Here is a 22,039-nt window from a genome sequence, read left to right as displayed (position 1 = left end):
GATGTCTGAAATGAAAATATCAATTTTTAATCATATTTCATGTAAGCCGATCTTTAAACTTGTTGAACAACCTATAAGATAATCAAAATGATATTTGTGTATATCAATAATAGATGGTGCAGTTGCCTTTCTATGTTTTCTGCGTTTGAAAGTATTATATTTATGCAATATGATCTAGATGAACAAAATAGCTTAGAAATGCAACACTAGATTATTCTTTCTAATTCCCATTTTTCAATATGCAATTTTTGTAAAACATATGTATGGCCGTTAATTTCATTCTAACTTCATAATTTATAAAAAGAAATTACAGTTTTAAAGTTGAATTGATTACGTCATTTTTAATGTCCCAATCATTTGTTATCCACTGAATCTCTGGGTTCCCCTTTCTCAATGGAATATTAGTCATTATCAATGATTGCCAGTAACCAACGCCTAAAAGATTGTCATGAAAGTCAACCAATAATGGTAAACATGTTTGTATTCTGTTTTATACTTTGTGATTTTGCCTTTCCCCCATCCATAACAGCATGTACAGTGTGTTTTTTTCAATTAAGCAGTTTAAACTTTCGGTTTTTGAATGTTTTTAAGCAGTTGATTCTTTTGCATTTTAGTTTATGGGGAAACATTTTTGGCATTAATGTGACTACCACTGCATTCAATGATTTAATTACAATTTGACCGTATCGGATGACGTGGCGTTGTGACTACGTATTGATCGATCTGGTCATTAATGGTCATCAACACATCTTGTCTGTCTATATCTTAACCTGAAAGGACAGTAGGACGAGTTTCTGGCATCGAACTGCCCTGTTACATTACGTTCACGTATTTCTGTTTTCAATATTCTTATAGGCTGACTTAGATAGTTGTCGCTCAGTATCGGCAATTTTGTGGTACAACATTTTAAAACAGATCCAAGTGTGGGTATAGATTTAAAAGAACCGATCCTTTATGGATTTCAAATTTTGCTTTAACACATGTGGTGTAAAACATTCGTGCAACCTCAAACTCCGGTGTATGCTTAACATCAGATAAGACGAATATTGAATTATTCTAACAGAAAGAAATATGGCAAGCATGGATACATGTAAAAGTTATTTGAGCATCAATCATGATTTGGTTGAAAACCTCAACAAAATGCGTATTGCGTTTCTAAAGTCCGTCAGTATATTCTAGCTTTTTTCATAATTTTATTAAATGATTGTTATTTATCCATAGCTATTTGAGGAAATTACCAAAGTTATATGAATAACAATAACATAAGAATAATTCTCAACAAAATTACACTGCCCTTTTTAAACACAAGGTCATGGACTATTTTCTGTGTGTTTAGATTTGTTTCATATATACTATAAATTGATAACAGTCTTTAAAATTTGTAGTGAACATCCTTAAGGTTAACATATTACGCTATTATTGATTAATTATGTTTAACAAAAATGCAGAATTACATGGTAAGTTCAAAAAGGTGAAAAACCAAATAAACTTACACAATCAAACGTTAGACTTTAACCAAACAACTGACGAACGGAAAAACAAGTAACATATTCCTACCGTACATGCATTTTTGACAGAAAAAATAGTCTTATATCTATCTTAACTTCCCGCTTGTGTGGAATTGTTAACAGACCATCTGTTATACTGACAAAAACCAAGTGAGCAGAGCAACCTAAACAGACATGATAGATGCGACAAAAATTGGGAACAAGTAGTCAAAACTGTGCAAACATAAATTAAAAAAAATACAGCTGATTAATAAAACCAAATAAACATACATTTATATATAACAAAGAAGCCTCCAAACAAGTAGTTGCAGTTGATGATAAATTTCACATAGCACGCTAAACAAATAATAAACGCATTTTGTCGTTACGATTAAAGTAGAAACTACATATCAACACAACAAATGATCATCCCTAGCATTTAGAAAAGATACTTACTATTTTTGCCGACTTTTCGTAATACATTCCATCCTGATGTTGTTTCTAGAGCATAAGAAAAAAACTCAGGTGTATTTAAACAAAGTTGACAAGTTAAAACGGATTTGTCATAGCTTGCTGCATGACACTTTTCTTCATTTACGCATTCCACTGCGCACTCTAAAGCGCTGTAGTTATAAAAGATCTTACTAGTACTTGAATTGTTATTCGTTATGATCCTTTTGTCTTTTTCAACAGAAAATGTGTTTTGTTTCAATTCAAAAGCCGCAGAAAAAATCAGCATATTAAAAACTGCAATTACTGAACCAACAGTGGTCAATGTGGTATAAGGAATCGCCATTTTGTTCACTCTTTGTAATAACTCATCACATATTTTTTTCTGATTTCTTTCAGTTATATAATGAACTCTTGATATTACTATGATGAACCGACGACAGCAGCGATACTTATGTTTTAGCAAAATTATTGTTTTGCACACATCCTTATAAATACATGAATTATTAATGCAATACAATAGTTTTAGAATCAATATGGGTACTATTGAGATGTAATTTAGGTCGGCAATAAATGAAAATACAAGAACATCAAAGAAAATCAGATAGCTTATCTTTCCAATTTCATTTTGATATTAAAATCATACTATAAAAAAAAATTACCATCGCTGATTGTTGTGCAAGGAGGTATCGGTTCATCGTTTGTTTATTTCAAAGGATTAAACTGAAAAATGAGATAAAAAATTATAGAATATTAAAAACTTTACAATTATATAATATATACAATATTAGATCAATGTCAGTAAAAATACAAACTTTTTTGTATGAGGCTGAGAAACTGGGGAAGGGCGAGGTTTTTGTGCCGAATACAAAAATGTTTATATTTTTTTAGGACATTGACCTAGTATTGTGTTCATACTGTAACTTAAATAAATACATTGATAGCTATTTTAATTGTAACACATATATCAAACTTATTTGTATCCCTTAATGAACCCATGAACTGTGAAAAAAGAGTTCCAGGATGAATATGACATTGCACAAAATATAGCTGTGTTACTATATTGACGAAATAAACACAACTAGTTGCATTATAAATATACTTAGTAAATAAAATATACATAGAGGACTGTAGTGCATTTACACTTTAAAAGACGAAATGTCAATTTGGAGTCAAATATACCTTCTAAATGGGTAGTAAGGTAATACATGACATGTCGTGTATCAAATCTTTGATAGAAAGATTAGTCTGGAATCAAATATACCTTAACTTTATAAGTGGGTTATGCGGTTATACATGACAGGTCTTACATATACACTTTGATAGACGAATGATGAGTCTGGAGTCAAACGTATCTTCTAAGTGGGTTGGTAGGTTTATACGTCAGCTTATTTTCCATTTACACGTCGATAGACGAAAGATGAGTATGGAGTCAAGCATATACTCTAAGTGGATTTGTCAGTCATATACGATAATTCCTTTATCTTCACGTTGATAGAAACAAAATTATTCATGAGTCAAACATATAATCTTAGTGGGTTGGTAGGTGTATACGACAGTTCTTTTATTTACACTTTGATCGACGAAAGATTAGTCTGGAGTCAGACACACCGTCTAAAAGGGTTATTAGGGTGTAAACGACAGATCTTATATTCACATAGTGTCAGATGACCAAAAAAGGTAAAATCACAAGAATACTGATCACTGAGGAAAATTCAAAATGAAAAGTCTTTATAGAGATCTTCATTCAAGTATGGACGTATTTTTCCAATTCTCTCCCATCTTTCTTATGCACCTGGATGAGTCAGGTATACCAAAGTAATGTGCAGTATCTTCTGATACGACACAGCTACAATGTTCTTTAAATAATAGATTGCACTTATGACGACGTCCGTGTCAACAAAACGTTATCCGCAAAAACAAAATGTTGACTAAAAGGAATAAAATGTGCAAAGGGGAATCAAGCAAAAACAAAATACACATTAATTAAGGGGGTAGACCTTTATTGGGGAAGCTATCTCTTAAAATCAGCTGAGCATTTGTTAAAGTCAAATTTTATTAGTGTATTTAAGCATTTACTTGAAACAGTTTGGAAACAATCCATGTAAAAGAGGGACAAAAGATACCAAAGGGACAGTCAAGTTCATAAATCGAAAATAAACTGACAACTGACAACGCCATGGCTAAAAATGTTTGTCTGTTACCGACGAGCAGCCCGGTGGTTTTCTTCGAGTACTTCGGCTTCCTCCGCCATATAATAACAGACTCTGCAAAGTGTCCTATTACTCCCTCGTAATGGGGTGGGGATTGTCCTTGTAAATATCAAAACATTGCAAATACGTTAGTGACACATCTATATTAATCCCGATAGGGAGTGTACACGTGTATAATCACCAAAATAGAATATAAAATAACTATTTTGAGAAAATAACGCAAACTATAAATCATTTCCAATGTTCCGACCACGAGTTGTTGTAATAACATGGTACCTTGTCCTTGTTTACATTTCTAAAAATAACCTTGTTTGGGAAATTCCCAAATACGGGTCATTCCATTCTGTGCATAATAAAAATGAACATATATTGTTATAAATATTTGGCATCTTCTTCTCATAAAAAAAATTTTCAAAAATGGATTTTTTTCAATTACCTAAAATCTTCAAATTTCATATACCGCAAAAATTATTAATGTAGATTCGTAGAAACTCATGTAACAATCTCAAACCCATATCATATAATGGACCGGCTTATATTACTGCCGGTCCATAATAAGATAGTAACTTAGGGAACATAACAATAAATAAAAGAGAAAAGACAAATTTACAAAACCCTCCTAAGAAACAAAAGATTGAAAAAAATCGGAAACGAGGTCAGCTCAGGTGTTCTGCATTGGCAAAGAAAACTGTTCCTAAGAATTAAGAATGACTAATTTATATAAACTGTTAAGATTACTGATTAATGACTTATTTAGTTAATGATAAGACTAAGATAACACTGGCTCTGATACACTTTCTAATTCTTAATTTCTTTTTTGGGGCTTCAAACTCTTCAATAGGTGCTCTTAACTTTTGATAGGGATTCGAATTTCATTGATAGGACTCTTAGCTCTGATGATTAGGGTCCGGGCTCTTAATACGCAGACTCCGGGCTCCAAATCAATTGTGGAGCTCGTGTTATTACCATTACTAAACAATATATTTGAACCATATTGCCTCTGATTGTCATGCCTAAGACTTTTAAATTTTAATTATGAAGAACAGGAAGAACAGAACAGAAAATAAACTTCTGCTTAGGTTATCGTTACATTATCGATAAGTAAATAAAAACATTTTTGACCCAAATTGAGGCTTACGTTACCCTTAGTTCAATCCATTTTTTTATCAGCTGTTTTTCTTTTTTATCTAAACATTATATAGAAATAAGAAGATGTGGTGTTTTGCTAATTATACAACTTTCAGCTAACGACCCAAAAACATGGCGTAGAAGTTAGCAACTGTGAATAAGTACTCCTAATGCCTTCTCTAAAGAGCAAAACCCAAACCGCATAGCAAGCTGTAAAAGGCCCAGATAAGAGAAATCTAAAGTAATTAGAACGAGAAAACTGATGGCCTGATTTATGTACAAAACAATAACCGAAAGACAAATAGTGTAAACAAAAACATACAATAACTACTGCGTTGAAGGCTCCTGTATTGGGACAGACACAAATTAAATATGTTGGGGTTAAACATGTGAGTGGGAGTCAAATCTTCTTCCAACATGAGGACAGAAGTGTAACAGAACAACCTAAGAACGCATTGTACAAAATGATTGTATTACATTTGTTATGTCTCATCAACCGATTACCGAAATTATAAATTAGTATAAACTCGGCATAGAAACCTGAATTAATAATGGTACGCAAGACATACGTTTCGCTCGAATAAAAAAAGCCAAAAAAAAATTGGAAATTGACGGGCATTGGAGACCCTTAAAAGACCCACAATTCCCAAAAGGTTTTGATAAACTGCTGTTGCCTCTATCTGCATCCCGTCGCTTTTTTTTTTTGTATTCGATTGTTCGATGTCAGGACCCTCGTCGATGCTTATCTGTTGTCGTATATTGATGATAAATTGTTTTGATAATTGAAAACATTGAGTTTGGTGGCGTATCTTTGGTATTCACTGTATAATTAAGTCACAAATTGTGCAAATACTTGACGATTTAAAGGTGGATATAATGGACATACGTGTAAACCTGTTTGTTTAAAAAAAAATGGTTTTGCTCATTGTTGAATATCTTTAAGCTTAGAATAGTATGTCCCTTCACGCTGATTAAAATGAAAGATCTAGAATATAACAGCTTAGTTACACTGAAGAATACATTATAATGAAAAAATATCACATACATTTAGGTTAACCTAGGCATGGATAATGAATGCTATCTGAAGTGTTAACAAACAATTCATTGGTCAAGTCAACTAATAAGACAATATGACTCAACGCACTGATCTAAGAGTAATTGCAGTTACTGGAATCCATTTCAAAGCCATTTTAAAACAACTATCAAAACAATCATGCATTTTAGAGTAATATATCAATCAGTACGCATCCAACTTCCGGATTTAGTGTAAAGACATCATTAACAGTCTGAGTAAACATGACCTCGTGTGATATAGGTATCGAAAGATTGTAGTACTATGCATATGCATATGCGTTTAATATTTAATACAATTAAGTATGGTTTTGATTACCGATAACAAAATCTAAATTTATACAAATAAAACATAAGTAAAAGATATAAATACAGTGTGGAATTGCCAACATCTTACAATAGTTTTTTTTTTTAATCAATTGAACAGTTTAGCCGAATCGCATCCAAATTTCCTGTCTATGTAAAGAACTCCAAAATACAAATTAGAAGGTGCTATTTCATTGGAAAATATTGTTTAACAGGTGAATGACAAAAAAGACCGTCAGACGGTGCAAAAGAAACATATCCGTCTAAAATAGAAGTTTGACAATTGTCAGACGACAATTTTTGCTATCACGCTAGCACTTTTCGCCAGGTATGGAAAATATACTTTAACTTTGTAAATTATAATAAGATGGTCAATGGTTGTAGTTTTAATTCAAAACATGTATTATGTCAACATATAATCTGTGTCTAATGAAATCATTACACAAAACATGTACGGTCTTGTTGTTGCATGTTTTAATGTACACGTCTATATCCTAGCAGTTCGGCTTATAGCAACATCCGTCTGCTGATTGTACCAAAGGACAATTCTGGGGTACTTGTGTGTATGTTGGACACCTACAAAAACAAACAGTACAAATATAGTGTCTAGGAAGAAGAAATAACATAATGTGGATTCAAATTTTTCGTTGGTACCAATTTTCGTTGATTCAGGAAGACTTTGCTTTTTCGTTGATATTTGATCCAGTGGTTTTGTCAACATATAGATTGTTATTCCTTGAAAATTTAAATTCGTGTTTGACTTGTACCCATGAAATCAACGAAAATTTATCATTGTTGATATCCGTCGAATAAAGTAATCAACAGTATTTACATTAAACAATTGTACTGCTGGACAATTTATTCGAATTCATATGTTCAATTGTTATATATAACAGCATTAACTGTTTAACGATTGTCCTATTAGATTTAGCGTTTAACAGTTTTCTATCATATGACTGCGCATTAAACCCCATTGTTTTACCCTAGATTTCATTTTATAATATCTGCAATCATCCATCTTCAATTCTCTAGTAAGAAGTCGAGCAACAGTATCACTAGCCTGTCATCAAAGATGTTTTGAGTTCGCATCCCGCATGTGGCAGGTGCGCTCGACTGCAATCTTAATTGACTACGCCAGACAGTTTTCCTACCGAAGTTCTGTTGTTCTCTTCGAACACTCCGGCTTCCTTCACCAAAATAAACTGACCAGCATAAAACAGCAAATAGAGCCAAAATGTGGGTTTAAAAACCAACAATCGATCAGTCAATCCCTACGACAGGAATAACACAAAGGACACTATATAGTGTAGACATATCAAATGATGAAACTATTTTACAAACATAGATACCATGCACTAGTAATATAGAACTACAAGTTAGAACATCTTACTTGTCTCGACATCTGTAGTGTCCAGTTGGTCCATCTACGCATTCACAATCGTAGACACATCCATCCGACCATTTCTGACCTTGTGAATAAAGTTGCCCCTTGTATAAGCAACCTTTGAAAAGAAAAACGGGAATATAGAACAGAGCAATAAAGAGTTTTTGAACTTATTTTTTCTGATTACTTCTCAGTTGTAGCTCACCTCCGGGTACGGGATTTTCTCGTTGTGTTGAAGAGCCATTGGTGGACTCCGACTGTTATTGCTCTCTGGTCGAGTTATTGTCTTTTTGGCATATTCCCAATTCCAATTCTCAATTTTAGAATATTGTTCGACCTTTCGAGTACACTCAACTTTTTACGAAATATAAAATGCATCAATATTGTTATAATTATCATTTTTATGGGTGTCAACTTTGAAATTGCCAAGATCATGTGATTGACATTTTCAAGACTTTGTGTACAAAACTTGGAATAGTTCATGCCTACTTTCTATCTTTTTATATGAAGAATATATCGTTTATATAAATAATTTGTTTGATAAAAGAGAAACATACATAAAATGAAGCTATCAAACAATAATCCATATATGGTATGATTATGATCATATCAATAAAAAAACAACACCAATTTGTTATTAACAAAATCATTTTTTATTAAATTTAGAGAAGAGGAAAGCTAATATAGGATTGTCACAGTATACGTATAATTATGAGCCTCCTTATGTGTTTTTTGATTATGTGATTACTTTACCGTTTTTATAGTGATTATTTGATTACCAGATCAAATATTTCATGATAACATGGTTATTTACTAATCTAGGATTGTGTGCTGGACTATTTGAGTATCTTGTTTATAAAAATAATTCATTATTGTGTGATTATATTGTCAAACAATTGTGATTATGTGATTACTTGAAACCCCCTTGAGGGGCCTCCTTTTTACCTGTTTTTTGTACTGTGGTATTCTGATGTACAACTTGGACGTCACATTTTGGTACCTTACAACATTGGTCATCTGGGTCTTGTACAAGTCTACACGTTGTAGGGACATTCTGGTAATGTACACACCTGTTATATTTTAAAAACACAAACTTACGTTTAACTGCAACGGTTTTGGACGGATTCGGTAAGGTGTAGAAATTATGAAATTACTAATTTTCAACATAAAAAAAAGTCTCAGAACAAAAGATACAAAGGAAACATAACCATAAGTCAAAGAAAAACAGACAATAGCATGACATAAACAAAACAAAAAGGCGGAAAGACAAACAATAGTCTACAGAACACAGGGACAGAACACTACTAGGAAATCAAAAGACTGCGCAACACGAACCCCGCCGAAATTAGGTGATCTTATGTGTTCAAGAAAGGCAAAGAACAATTCTTAAAAATTATGAAGAATGAATTAAACGTGTAAACGTTGTTAGATAAAGGCAGTTTCCCTATCATCAACTACATTATTGAATAACACTTGCTCTGATACCCATCCCAAGTCATGTTTGGGGCTCCAGTTGTTTCTGGTTCAATTGATAGTGTCCATACATGTAGATACCATGAGTCAATATGTCAACAAAAGACTCATCAGTGACGCTCGATAAAAATGTAAAAAGTCCAAATTAAGTTCGAAATAGAAGAGCACTGAAGAAAGAAGCAATTTTTACCTCTATCTTTATCCCCGCGTTTTTGTGCGCGTGTTTAATATCAGGAACCTCGTCAATGTTTATCTTTTGTCGAATATTACGGGAACAATCAAAAGAGGGGGGAGTATTTATTTTACTTAAAATATATCCTGATCCCCAATTTGATGGAAAAATATATTGTGGTCATGCAAGTAGATGACAAAAAATATTCTGAATCCACATTTTCCTGACACCTTTAAGTGTTCAACTTTGAAGGAAAATATATTATATTATTGATAGCGTCGAAAATTTAAAAAAAAATGCTTGCTCTTTTTGCGAAATTTTATTTCTGTTTAAGACAAAAAAAAACATAACACCACTTTTAAAACAGTTAAACGGTTGCTCCCTAATGGGCTTGTTTGTTACTTGGAGAATTTTGTGTGGTGGCAGATCTTTGATTATGTCTGTATAATTTATTCACATGCACCTTGTGTATCCTCTGGACGAACTAGACTTTGTTACATATTTGTTTTTCGTTCATTTTTTTACATAAATAAGGCCGTTAGTTTTCTCGTTTGAATTGTTTTACATTGTCTTATCTGGGCCTTTTATAGCTGACTATGCGGTATGGGCTTTGCTCATTGTTGAAGGCCGTACGGTGACCTATAGTTGCTAATGTCTGTGTCATTTTGGTCTTTTGTGGATAGTTGTCTCATTGGCAATCATACCACATCTTCTTTTTTATATTTGATATAATGTAATGCATGAACACCTGTCTATTTTGGAAGAATAAAAATAAACTCATCATAGACACCAGAATTAAGATTTGCACACCAGAAGCGCGTTTCGTCTTCAAAAGACTCATCGGTGACGCTCGATTCAAACAGATAAAAAAAGTAAGATGGAAAGCATTGCAGACCTACAATTCCGAATGTTTTGTCAAATACTAGTACAAGACGGTATTCCTAAGGTATTCTAACCTTTATAGATGTATTTTTGATTTATTTAAGTCGTTAAATTGATGCCTATTGGTGTTAGGTTTATTTAACCTTGTTATTTGTTATTTACACATTTTGTGAAACCAACCTTTCGGTACAACGGTAAAGTTCAGCGTTCAAACACGTACACTTATAATCACAACCAACCTTTCAGTACAACGGTAAAGTCCCTGTTCAGCGTTCAAACATGTACACTTATAATCACATCCATCTTCCCAGCGTTCACTTTGCTGATAGTGTTTACTCTTGTACATGCATCCCACTGAAAAGGAAACGCTGACGCTTATTAACAAATAAACAACTATTCAAATCAAATAAATCAAAGCAACTTGAGAACTTCTTAAAAAGATCTTGTCATTGTACGACAGATGAATCTGTATTAGTTCCTATCGAAATAAAAAAGCATCAAAGATCTGATTTAATAAACGCTTACAATTCTGTACGCCAAACTATTTGATTTCATTATTTTTTAATAGTGCCAATATTTTGAGAACATTATGCATGCATACATTTGTTATTACAATTTTATTACAAAATTCAATCTAAAGCGGGAACAAAATTAAAAATGTTAGGGACAAGACTAGTTTTACAATTGTGCAGATTGATTTTGAATAGTGCAATTTTGGATTAACATGTATTAAGTCTATATGTAGTTTTGGTAAATATACCACAAATCTTGAAAAAAATTGTAATTAACTTATATTGATCATATTTTTTAATCTTTAAAAAAAAATCGCATACAGTCCACTTAGTCTAGCTCTTTAGCCCAAAGTATTCTCGTAAACATTTAACATATTTAATGATATGCTGTATGCGGCTTATCATTCAAAAAAACACACGTTTGAAGTACTTATTTATAAATCTAAGTGTTGTATTGTAACATGCCAGTATATAAATGGTTCGTCTTTGTAACACTACTACTGCAAACAATTTTGTAAATGAATATATGTAAGAAATCTTTGCATAGTCGTTACTTGATAGTTCTTTTTCATTTTCAGGGCCTTTTGATTTTAACTTATTTTATATAAAACTTTGGTATATTATATGTATGTATGTATACTCACAAACTCCTTCTCCACAAGATGAACAGGTCACAGGACAAAACTTCTTCAATGAAGGAAACGAACAAACATTCTTACTGCAGGCGAAGACAGCCTGGTCCTTGCATGGTTCTAAAACGATATAAAAATATATCTGAGGGTCTGGATGGGTGTTCTACATGTCTTTATTCTTTAATTTTGTATACGGTTTACATGTATCTCTTTAATATTTCTCTGTATCTATTTTCCCCTTTATTCTCTTTACTTTATATGTTATCCCCTCCCCCTTAATGGCCATAGTTTTCTCTTAATCTTTTTGATCATATATCTCTTTCTCTCTCTCTCTCTCTCTCTCTGTTTTAAATTTTCTTTATTCTATTTCGTAGTCCACTTGTTCAAATTTTTCAAAAAGGAAAAAAGCTAAAACCAACACGGTAATAATTGTATGCGTCCAGAGCGCTTTTTTATATACCTTCAGCAGGCGTGCTAGACAAATATTTGAAAGCCGAGAATGAATAAGAAACGAAACAGTTTAGAAGCTTTATGAACAAAAGGACTTAAAAAAAAATAGCCAAATCAATCTAAGGGATAATTTGCCTGAGGGAGTTGAAACTTTGTTTCTTTACATTTTCAAACTTCATAAACAAACAATTTTAGAAAAGTTTGTTATGAATCATGACAGTACCGAAATACACTAGACTATTGCGCTGATGATAGTATTGCCCTCGCGGACTGATAATCTACTAGCAGAAGTATTGACCCAGTGCTGTAAAAAAATGAATACATCCTCTTATGCATCCTCAATTTCAGCAACTGGCAATGTAAGTTGCAACAAAGTCAACAAACTGTCAATGTAAGCAACTCAAATACAACGGATATTGAACTTACTGACCTATTTATTTTGATTGCCCAGTCGTAAATACTTACTACATAGTCCACAGGTTAAAGGGCAATATGTCTTCAAGTTGTCATCATGACAGACATGGCTATCATTGCAATTTATAAACGTGGCATCAACACAGTTTGTAGAATTTGTCGCCGACACTGAAAACAATACAGATAGCTTTTACACTTATTTTACAACACATATATATAATAAAAAATAAGTGTGTTTACATTCTTAACGAGATTCAAAAATTGAATCGCCGCGATCACAGGCACTTGTTTATATCCATACGAACATAGAAGCTTCTATTTATATGGATAGTCGACCTTCTTATGGATAGAAACAAGTGTCTGTGGCCGCGATATAGTGTTTTTGCGCTCATGTAGCGTAAACCAAACATTGAACAATCAATCAATCAAAAATAGAAAAGAGCGTACTAGACTTTCCGGTTCATATTTTTACTATAAGTGTAATATCAACTATTCTTATTTTATGGCATGCTTGGACATTCTCAGAATAGAATGTATGTTTCATCATGAAAATTACAGTTACAGTATACAAATGTATTAACTTTTATTTTTGGTATAAAAAAATATATAATAATTTAAAATATCATTTTTGAACCATACAAACGGACATGATATTTTGTAAAACTTACCAGCCACTATGTACACATTTAAAACAAACAAGAAACCAACTATGCCTGTGTAAGTCATGATCTAGCGATACAGAACTGTACGGTATCACAGAGATTAAGTACAGATATATATATACCTTATCTATATAAGCTTAAAATTATTACATGACCTTCAAAATTTGATAATATATATAAGCTATTCAAATTTCGGTGTGAGGTACATGTATCAAACATACACATGATATAGTCAGAAATGAAGGCACACATATATCTTTCTTCAAATTCATAAGAGATATTTTTCTAAACAGCAATAAAAAGTCCGGGTGTATATGGTTGATGGGTTGCAGTTTTTCGTCCAGTGGACTGGATTTTGAACATTTTTCTTTTTAATAAATTAACAAACAATCCACAAAGAGATATGTCACTATACACTGACACGTAGTCATGACTCCAATGTTTCTAGCCTTTAATTCTTCTTACTGCTTATTGCAGTTTGCACAGCGGAGAAGCAGCAAATATTTGACACAGGGGAAAAGAACCGCACACGAGACAAGTACGCTACAACGAGTCCACAAAGGCGTTTTACAATTAAGACATATATATGTGCAGAATGAATTAATTGGAGAAGTGTATTGAATAGAGCGATACCATAGGCTTTATCTTTTTATATAGATATAGAAATGTGTGGTATGCAGGATGAATTAATTGGAGAAGTGTATTGAATAGAGCGATACCATAGGCTTTATCTTTTTATATAGATATAGAAATCTTTGGTATGAGTGCAAATGAAACAACTCTCCATCCAAGTAGCATTTTATAAAAGTAAACCATTATAGGTCAATGTACGGCCTTCAACACGGAGACTTGGCTCACACCGAACAGCAAGCTATAAAGGGCTCCAAAAATTACTAGTGTAAAACCATTCAAACGGGAAAACCGACGGTCTAATACCTATTTATATATTCCGGCACGTGTGGCTGAAGAATAATTCTCGATGCTACACCACCTACACTGTGTCTAGCGCTCTAGACCACTCGGCCACCTAGACTTAGGAAAAGTTGAAGAGACGATTCATAACATCTTTCTCAAGTTGGAAGTTACTTACCGTACTACGGAAGCCGATAAGGGCCATTCAAAAAAAAAATTTATGTCGTAATTACGACATAGCATGTCGTTATTTCGACATAACATGTCGTTATTACGACATCGCTATGTGGTAATTTCGACATAACATGTCGTTAGAACGACATCGCTATGTCGTTTTAACGACATAGCTATGTCGTAATAACGACATCACTATATATATAAAAGCATATGTATTATGATTGGCAAGAGACTAAATAACACAGAAATTAACAACTATAGGTCATTATTATGCCCCCAATAATTAGAAAAGCCCCCGCATAGTCACCTATAAAAGAGGGAGGAAAGATACATTGTACCAGAGGGAGAGTCCCGAAATGCTGTGTGGCAGACAGTGTTATTATTTAATTATTAACTCCCTTGGTAAAACTCCAAATTTCATATTTAATGTATTTTATTGTTAAATAATTTACATGAAGGTTATGAAGTATATATTTGTTAAATGCATAGCTTTTGCTATTTGAATTCATTGGTTAAAGACTTCTATTTATATTGTAAAGTTTAATATTTGCATCGTCGCAAAATCCTAGGTTACCTTCTTTGAATACCTTCAGTGAGAAACTTATATATTTTATAGATTCCATTCCTAATCAATAAGAATATGAATTAGAAAAACAAATTAACTAGACCAAAAATTTAAACATCAGGATTGATACTAAAAGTACTCTACAGTCAGATAAGGGTGTATTGAACTTATTATGGGGACTGATTTTGCAAGTCAAGCATCCCATCTCCTTTTAAATAAGCGCAAACTACATGGCATCTTGTAATAAGGGTGAATTGAAGTATTGATTGCTCTATTTCTACTTTCAAACGTTGGGCACGATTTTCCTACAACACGTTACACTTAAAGTGCGGTGTCGAAGAGGGATTTTGACTTCGATTATTTTTTGCAAGTTTATTCGGTTTTTTATATTGTTGGTTGATTCTGGTTCTGTTCGTTTTGTGATGTCATTTTATCAAAAATTACCTCGAGTTTAATAATGTTTACCCTTTAAGTTATTTCAACTAAAAATGCCGTAGTGTCGCAAGTAATGTAGGAAGGAATAATGGTACATGTATACGGTTTTCAATAATTTTTTTTTATCATAGGATGTTTAACTTTCAAGGTGCATATCATCCACTGTGATATCATCTGTCATTGTAAATTTTCTACATCTTAATTCAACCCCAATACAAATAAATCTGACACTCTGCAAGTGAATTGAACATTTCTACCCTTGGTTAAATTTGAATAAAATTGTATTTTCCCTGGCACATATGCTGTCGAAATACACCCTTCAATTACTGGAACCTTAGCTTGAGAATTATTTCCCAAGTCAGCTTTAGATATATACATTTTAAAATATAGTAATCTACTTCTGGATCGTCCGCGAAAACGGCAAATATAATCCCGGGTTCTATTAATTCGATGAAACGGTTTTCGTCGCTGTTAGGGATTCGTCTTTCAATTACCTCCATTTCATGCACAAGTTTATATTGACGAAAAGTTCCGGCTTCGCTAGTACAGGAAATACTTTCATTACGACATTTATAACATGAATAGCAGGACAAATCGCGAAGTAAAACATTCCGTGAACTGGTATTAAGACTTTTAATATTGGTGATTGCACCTTAATTAGCTGACGACTTTAAATGATCTATTTCGGAGTAGTTCCGTAACATAAATTTCAATTCGCATTTTACATTTAGAGGACTGTCTTGGTGTCTCCAATTTGTCTTTGCAAGAGTTGGACGAAGTTCATGTAATGGAATTTTTTCCCCATTTCCAAATTCTTTTAAATAACTCGTTAAAAGCTATATACGATTAATAAAAATTGCAAAATTTAACCTGTGTCGAACCTATGTTCCCAGGCGGAATCTTTAGCAACATGCACTATTCTTTTTTTTCGGCAGCAATCATTAACCTCTTTTTCCAAATTTCATAACACGATTTGTTTTAATTATCATGAACATTTGATTGAAACTTTAGCACATGTAACGTCGGAAATTAACGTCTTTAGGATTTTGGACGTTTTCAGACATTTGAACAAATTGGCTACCGTTTTGTAATGAATGGAAGCATTTTATTCCTTTAAGGCCCAAATATGTAGTAAATAAGAAAAGAATCTTGGCATTTTTTACTCTTCGTGAATCTAACTTTTGTTTTGATCAATTATAAAAAATACGCGTTAACTGCTTTGAAAAATGAAATATCAACTTGGACAAAATGACTACCGTTTGAAAAACGACTGTGTAGAGATTTTATTGAATCAGCAATATTTGAACTCACATGAGGCAAATATTTGTACTTTTGTTAGATATTATAATAATCGTCTTACTCTTTTAATTCAATTTCTGCTATATCTACTTTCAGTCGTTGAGTTAACGAAAAACGTATGACATTTTTCTTATTCCAGCTTAATATGCAGTCACCGAGTCAAATGAAATTTGGTAAAATAACGGCTTTAACGCCAAAATGTATTGACACATGTCGTTGTTCCTGCCAATAATCAAGAAGATCAGAGAATAAGAAATAGGATCACTATACATAAGAGTTAAAACAGTTTTTCATAAATGTAACGTTGGACATCTGTTTTTTTTTTCACATAGCTTTCTTATTTCAATCCTCAACTATAGTAGATATTACTTAGTATATGATCAGGAGCTGTAAAAACATAATTCAAAACATATATTGAATTTGTTTTAATATTGGTTCGTGTTTTCTAACATTTTTATTTTGTTTTGCGGACGAAATTGCGAAGATTCTGTTTTGAATCCTAGGGGTTGTAGGAACATCGTGCTCAACGTTTGAAAGTAGAAAAAGACCAAACAATACTTCAATTTACCCTTATTAAAAGATGCCATGTAGTATGCGCTTATTAATACGGAGATAGAAAGAATGGCTTGCTTTGGTCGTAATAATTCAGTTCTCTATTAATTTCACATCTCATTCTTTCTACATGTCAAAATGTATATCATTAATGTATTGCTAAATATCTTATATAAGATTAGAATTAACCGATCACGGAGGAAATCTATAAAATATATAAATTTCTTACTGAAGGTATCCAAAGATTTTGCGACGATGCAAACATCAAACTTTACAATATAAATAAAAATCTTTAACCAATGAATTCAAATAGCAAAAGCTATGCAATTAACAAATATTTACTCCATAAGCTTCATGTAAATTATTTAACAATAAAATACATTAAATATGAAATTTGGAGTTTTTCCAAGGGAGCTTATAATTAAATAATAACACTGTCTTCCACACAGAATTTCGGGGACTCTCCCTCTGGTATCTTTCCTCCCTCTTTTATAGGTGACTATGCAGGGGCTTTTCTAATTATTGGGGGCATTATGATGACCCATAGTTGTTAATTTCTGTGTCATTTAGTCTCTTGCCAATCATAATACATATTCGTTTATATATAGCGATGTCGTTATTACGACATAGCTATGTCGTTATTACGACATAGCTATGTCGTTAAAACGACATAGTGATGTCGTTAAAACGACATAGTGATGTCGTTATTACGACATGATATGTCGAAATAACGACATAGCGATGTCGTTTTAACGACATGTTATGTCGAAATTACGACATAGCGATGTCGTAATAACGACATGTTATGTCGAAATTACGACAAACCATGTCGTAATTACGACATAAAATATTTTTTTTGAATGGCCCTTATCGGCTTCCGTTACTGAGATCGAATGCAAAACAATTCACAAATTTATCACTAGAGCAACTTCTGTAGATGTAAAATGTAAAATTAAAGTGTATTCATATATATCAATTTCCATATAGGGCTACATCTCTCCTTTTGAATTTTCAATGCTATATGTTTTTGCTTTTTTTCATATAGTTTTCATTTTTTCGAAATGAGGGTGGGGTTGCATTTAATTAGTTTTTTTTAAATGCATATGTATCGATTTCTGTAATTGTTAATAGTGATAGTAAAATTTCGGTGTGTTAAGAGTGAAATTGAGAAAAAATGTAGTGTTTTCAAATTATTTTTTAAGCCGCCGGCAAAAATGTCAATTACTTCAAATTAAATTTAAAATGACATACATGTGTGTTTGATTTCAATATGGTCAATAAAGACATTAAAATCAAGAAAACGGGAAATACTACAAAGGAATGTCTACTAAATCAGCACGAGAAAGTTTCATGGGGGAAAAATGTTGCCAAAATTATGATTATATATATACAATAATAGTCATGTATTTTATTTTTCAAGGACGGACTATTTGTTTTCCTTGAAAAATACAATGTTTTTTATGATGAATAGTAACAATAATCAAATAAATGATCAAATACATTTCTCTCGTGCACATTCTGATAAAAAAATGTAAAAAAAAAATCAAAAGGGGCAAAACAAACCTAACTAAATATTAACTTCGTTGTAATATTCTCTAACTATATTCATGAGATTGGAGAGACGAAATTGTTTTTATATCAATTGCTTTGTACCATTAAATTTGAAAAAAAAGTCAGATTTTAACAACGAAAATTTAGATGCATTCAAAATGCCATTACATGTTTAACCTAATCCTATTTATGAACCTAAGACCACAAGGTTTTGATAGTGCGTACAAATACATTTTCCATCATAAAATTTGGTAAAGTACAAACATAACTATCTGTATCTCTAACGACTTGATACTATTCTCTAAAAAATAAAAAATAATTAAAATGGTGGAATAAGTAAGAGATGCATGGTGTTTCTTTCACATTTCAACATTATAAAAAGGTTTTCCTAAATATTGCAAAATTAGGAAAAAAAAATAATGCGTAATTATTATTAGATAATATTACTTCCATTCATAACATGTGTCTCAAACCACCTTTCCCGTGCCGACATGTATTTTAGAATTACATATAAATTGTAATGATATACATAATCCGAACTAACAGGAAGCGTTCGTTTAGGTATAAAAGTTGGAACATTCAATAGTAGAATCACTCCTGTTTTAACACAAGCACGAAGTCAGGTAAAGTATTAACTCTTTCTTAAGTTTTATTGGCCAAAAAAAAAGTTCTACTGATAAATGTTGATCTATTAGAAAAACATATCCTAGTCAATAGTTTATTATTGTATTTTTTCTGTTGAGATTTTTTTTAATAACTTTTTGTGGATTAAGATTCGCGTTGGGTTTTCTTTTTCATTTTCCGAATACTTTTTTTTAAATTTTAGTCTTCTTCTTTAATGTTTTATTATTACAAGTATAGTTCTGTTAGATTACAAAATTCATAGTCAAAAGTTTATTACTGATTTTTTTTCAGTTACGATTTTTAAATAACTTTTTGTGGAATAAGAAGTGTGCTTGTTTCTTTTTATATACATTTCTTTTTTTTATATATATATATTTCTTCCTTGAAATAACGCGCGCGTAAAACAATTCAATTTAAAAAAAATGTATGATCCTGAATAATCCCAAGTATATTCGTAGATATATTCAGATACAATATAAAATGATACATTATAGTAATTTGGCGATAAATTCTAAATTCAAAATTTGAATATGAATTTTGACTTAATTGATAATTTTCTTTGTTTTAGAATGAAACTTGCCATCACAACTGTTGCTATCTTGGTCTGCCTTTGTGGCATGACAATTGCTGATGATTATTACGGTGGCTCCGGATATTCCGGAAGCTATGGTGGTGGAGTCGGTGGATACTCCGGAAGTTACGGTGGCATCGGAGGATATGGTGGAAGCATGGGCGGATATGGCGGTTATTCAGGATACGGACAAAAGGGATACTCTGGTTACGGCTCCAAGGGATACTCCGGTTACGGCGGTGGACATTCTGGTTACGGCCAACAAGGACACTCCGGTTATGGTGGACATTCTGGTTACGGTAAAAAGGGATACTCCGGATACGGTAAAAAGGGAGGATATGTTGACGAAATTGTTCAATACGTTCCTCAACCAATCCCAGTCGCATCTCCATTTGCTGGTGGAGCCGGTATGGGCGGTATGGCCGGGCTCGGCGGTATGGATGGCGGTATTCTCGGCGGAAATGGAGGACTTGGACTTTGTAAGTACTAATAACTTTTTTTACTAAACTTCCATCTACGTCATTTGGTCCCTGGTGATCAGTTGTCTCATTAACAATCACACTGACTATGTGGTATGGGCTTTGCTTATTGTTGAAGGCCGTACTGTGACCTATTGATGTTAACTTAGTTTCTGTGTCATTTGGACTCTTGTGGAAAGTAGTCTCATAGGCAATCATGCCACATCTTCTTTTTTTTATTTATACCACATTATGAATAGTAATCTTCAATACTATTAAAAGATTTAAAATTGACTTCAAAAGAAATTTCAATATTTCACTTTTCGTAATATTATATCGAATCAAAATTTACTATTCATTAAATTGTGTCCGTACACCCTGATTTATGTTTTTGTAGAACTTAGTAAGACAGTCGAGTTTTGTTTTTTTATCTGTATTTACATAATGTCCCGAGATGTATAGCCGTTTCTTGAAAAGTGTCATTACGATTATCGGCAAAATTGCCCGAAATCTTAAGGTCAAGTATTTCTCAAATTGTGTACATCTCAATTTGGTTGTGTGGAACATTTAATGTTATACTTAGAAACAATGAGGGTGCTACTCGTCGCACATTGATTATAGAACGTTCAGTTAAACCTAACTGTATTTTGAATACGCAATGCACTGTTTAAGACTAACTGTATACAAGTAACTATATGTTTATCTTTTTCAGTTGGACTTCTGTTCCTCTTTTTGATTTTGTTCAACAACAACAACAACAACACTAATTAGAGATATAGATTGAATTTAGTAAATATTTGGTACGTATTACTTCATTTCCTCATCATCATTACATGAATATTTTTTTTAATTTGTATTGCCAAATCGGCAAAACTCGGGTCACTCTGCTTCTCCTAATCTATTCGTTAGATGGAGGTATGGAATCGGTTGAATTGTGACGATTATTGTATGGTCAAAACCTTGCTATTTTGAAAGCAGGACAAATATGTGTTTTGAATTATAAACAAATTGTGTGTTTAAAACCTGTTTATTACAGAGACTATTCAAGTGCTACTTAAAAGTTCACACGAACCAAACACTTAAATCGACGCTAGCCGTACATTTCTGAAAAATATTTCTTTTTGGTCATTGTAAACAGAGGTGGATTTAGGGGTGCCCGGGCCCCTCCTTTTTTGGAAAAAATTTGGTTGCTTATATAGGGAATCACTGAAGCGTGACTGGAGCGGCCCCCTCTTAGGCAGTCAGTGGGCCCCTCTTATGAAAATTTCTGGATCCGCCAGTGGTAAAGTTATATAATTTACATCTTATTATAGATGAAATAATTATTTATTCTGCAATGATATTTTTTGGGGCATAGCTTCAACTTTATCAACGTGTACAGTGAAACTTGGCTAAACCGAACCTTTTCGGGACTTAAAAAAGATTATGTTCGGTGTGGGCAGATTCACATGTACAAGACTTCTAAACTCATGCAATAAGTAAATACTCAACTTAAAAGTTATTGAAAACTAATTTATCTTTATTATTTTACAGGTATATATGTGGATGACCCTCAAGGAGTCTGTTTACAAATAAATAATTATATATACAAAAACGATTTTATTTTCTATTTGATATAACAAAAAGCCGGTCACACCTACACTGATTTTGAAAATACCA

At 32.5% G+C, this 22,039-nt stretch overlaps 2 protein-coding genes across 2 annotated transcripts; one reads left to right on the top strand and one right to left on the bottom strand.

The window, feature by feature from the left end:
* Window positions 1-7,028: 7,028 nt before the first annotated feature.
* On the bottom strand, window positions 7,029-13,346 carry LOC139502632 (CCN family member 3-like). Its single transcript, XM_071292160.1, has 7 exons — window positions 13,243-13,346; window positions 12,626-12,742; window positions 11,723-11,830; window positions 10,806-10,920; window positions 8,985-9,109; window positions 8,046-8,157; window positions 7,029-7,231 (listed from the first exon to the last, which is right to left on the bottom strand). Exons 1-7 carry the CDS (start codon window positions 13,298-13,300, stop codon window positions 7,150-7,152), a joined length of 717 nt encoding a protein of 238 aa, XP_071148261.1. The 5' UTR covers window positions 13,301-13,346; the 3' UTR covers window positions 7,029-7,149.
* A 5,901-nt stretch (window positions 13,347-19,247) lies between these two features.
* On the top strand, window positions 19,248-21,202 carry LOC139503089 (heterogeneous nuclear ribonucleoprotein A3 homolog 2-like). Its single transcript, XM_071292767.1, has 3 exons — window positions 19,248-19,350; window positions 19,920-20,401; window positions 21,093-21,202. The coding sequence occupies exons 2-3, from the start codon at window positions 19,921-19,923 to the stop codon at window positions 21,149-21,151; spliced, it is 540 nt and encodes a 179-aa protein (XP_071148868.1). The 5' UTR covers window positions 19,248-19,350; window position 19,920; the 3' UTR covers window positions 21,152-21,202.
* Window positions 21,203-22,039: the final 837 nt, after the last annotated feature.

The sequence above is a fragment of the Mytilus edulis genome, chromosome 14 (genome assembly GCF_963676685.1).
Source record: "Mytilus edulis chromosome 14, xbMytEdul2.2, whole genome shotgun sequence".
Taxonomy (NCBI): domain Eukaryota; kingdom Metazoa; phylum Mollusca; class Bivalvia; order Mytilida; family Mytilidae; genus Mytilus; species Mytilus edulis.
Note: the sequence above shows the minus strand (reverse complement) of the source record. Positions and strands in the feature narration are given on the sequence as shown.

Coding starts and splice junctions, on each gene's coding strand:
- LOC139502632 (XM_071292160.1), bottom strand. CDS start 13,300: ATGACTTACACAGGCATAGTTGGTTTCTTGTTTGTTTTAAATGTGTAC. Junction 10,921..11,722: donor ATCTTGTGGAGAAGGAGTTT/GTGAGTATACAT, acceptor TTTCCTTTTCAG/TGGGATGCATGTACAAGAGT. Junction 8,158..8,984: donor TACCACAGTACAAAAAACAG/GTAAAAAGGAGG, acceptor TTCTTTTCAAAG/GTTGCTTATACAAGGGGCAA.
- LOC139503089 (XM_071292767.1), top strand. CDS start 19,921: ATGAAACTTGCCATCACAACTGTTGCTATCTTGGTCTGCCTTTGTGGC. Junction 20,402..21,092: donor AAATGGAGGACTTGGACTTT/GTAAGTACTAAT, acceptor TATCTTTTTCAG/TTGGACTTCTGTTCCTCTTT.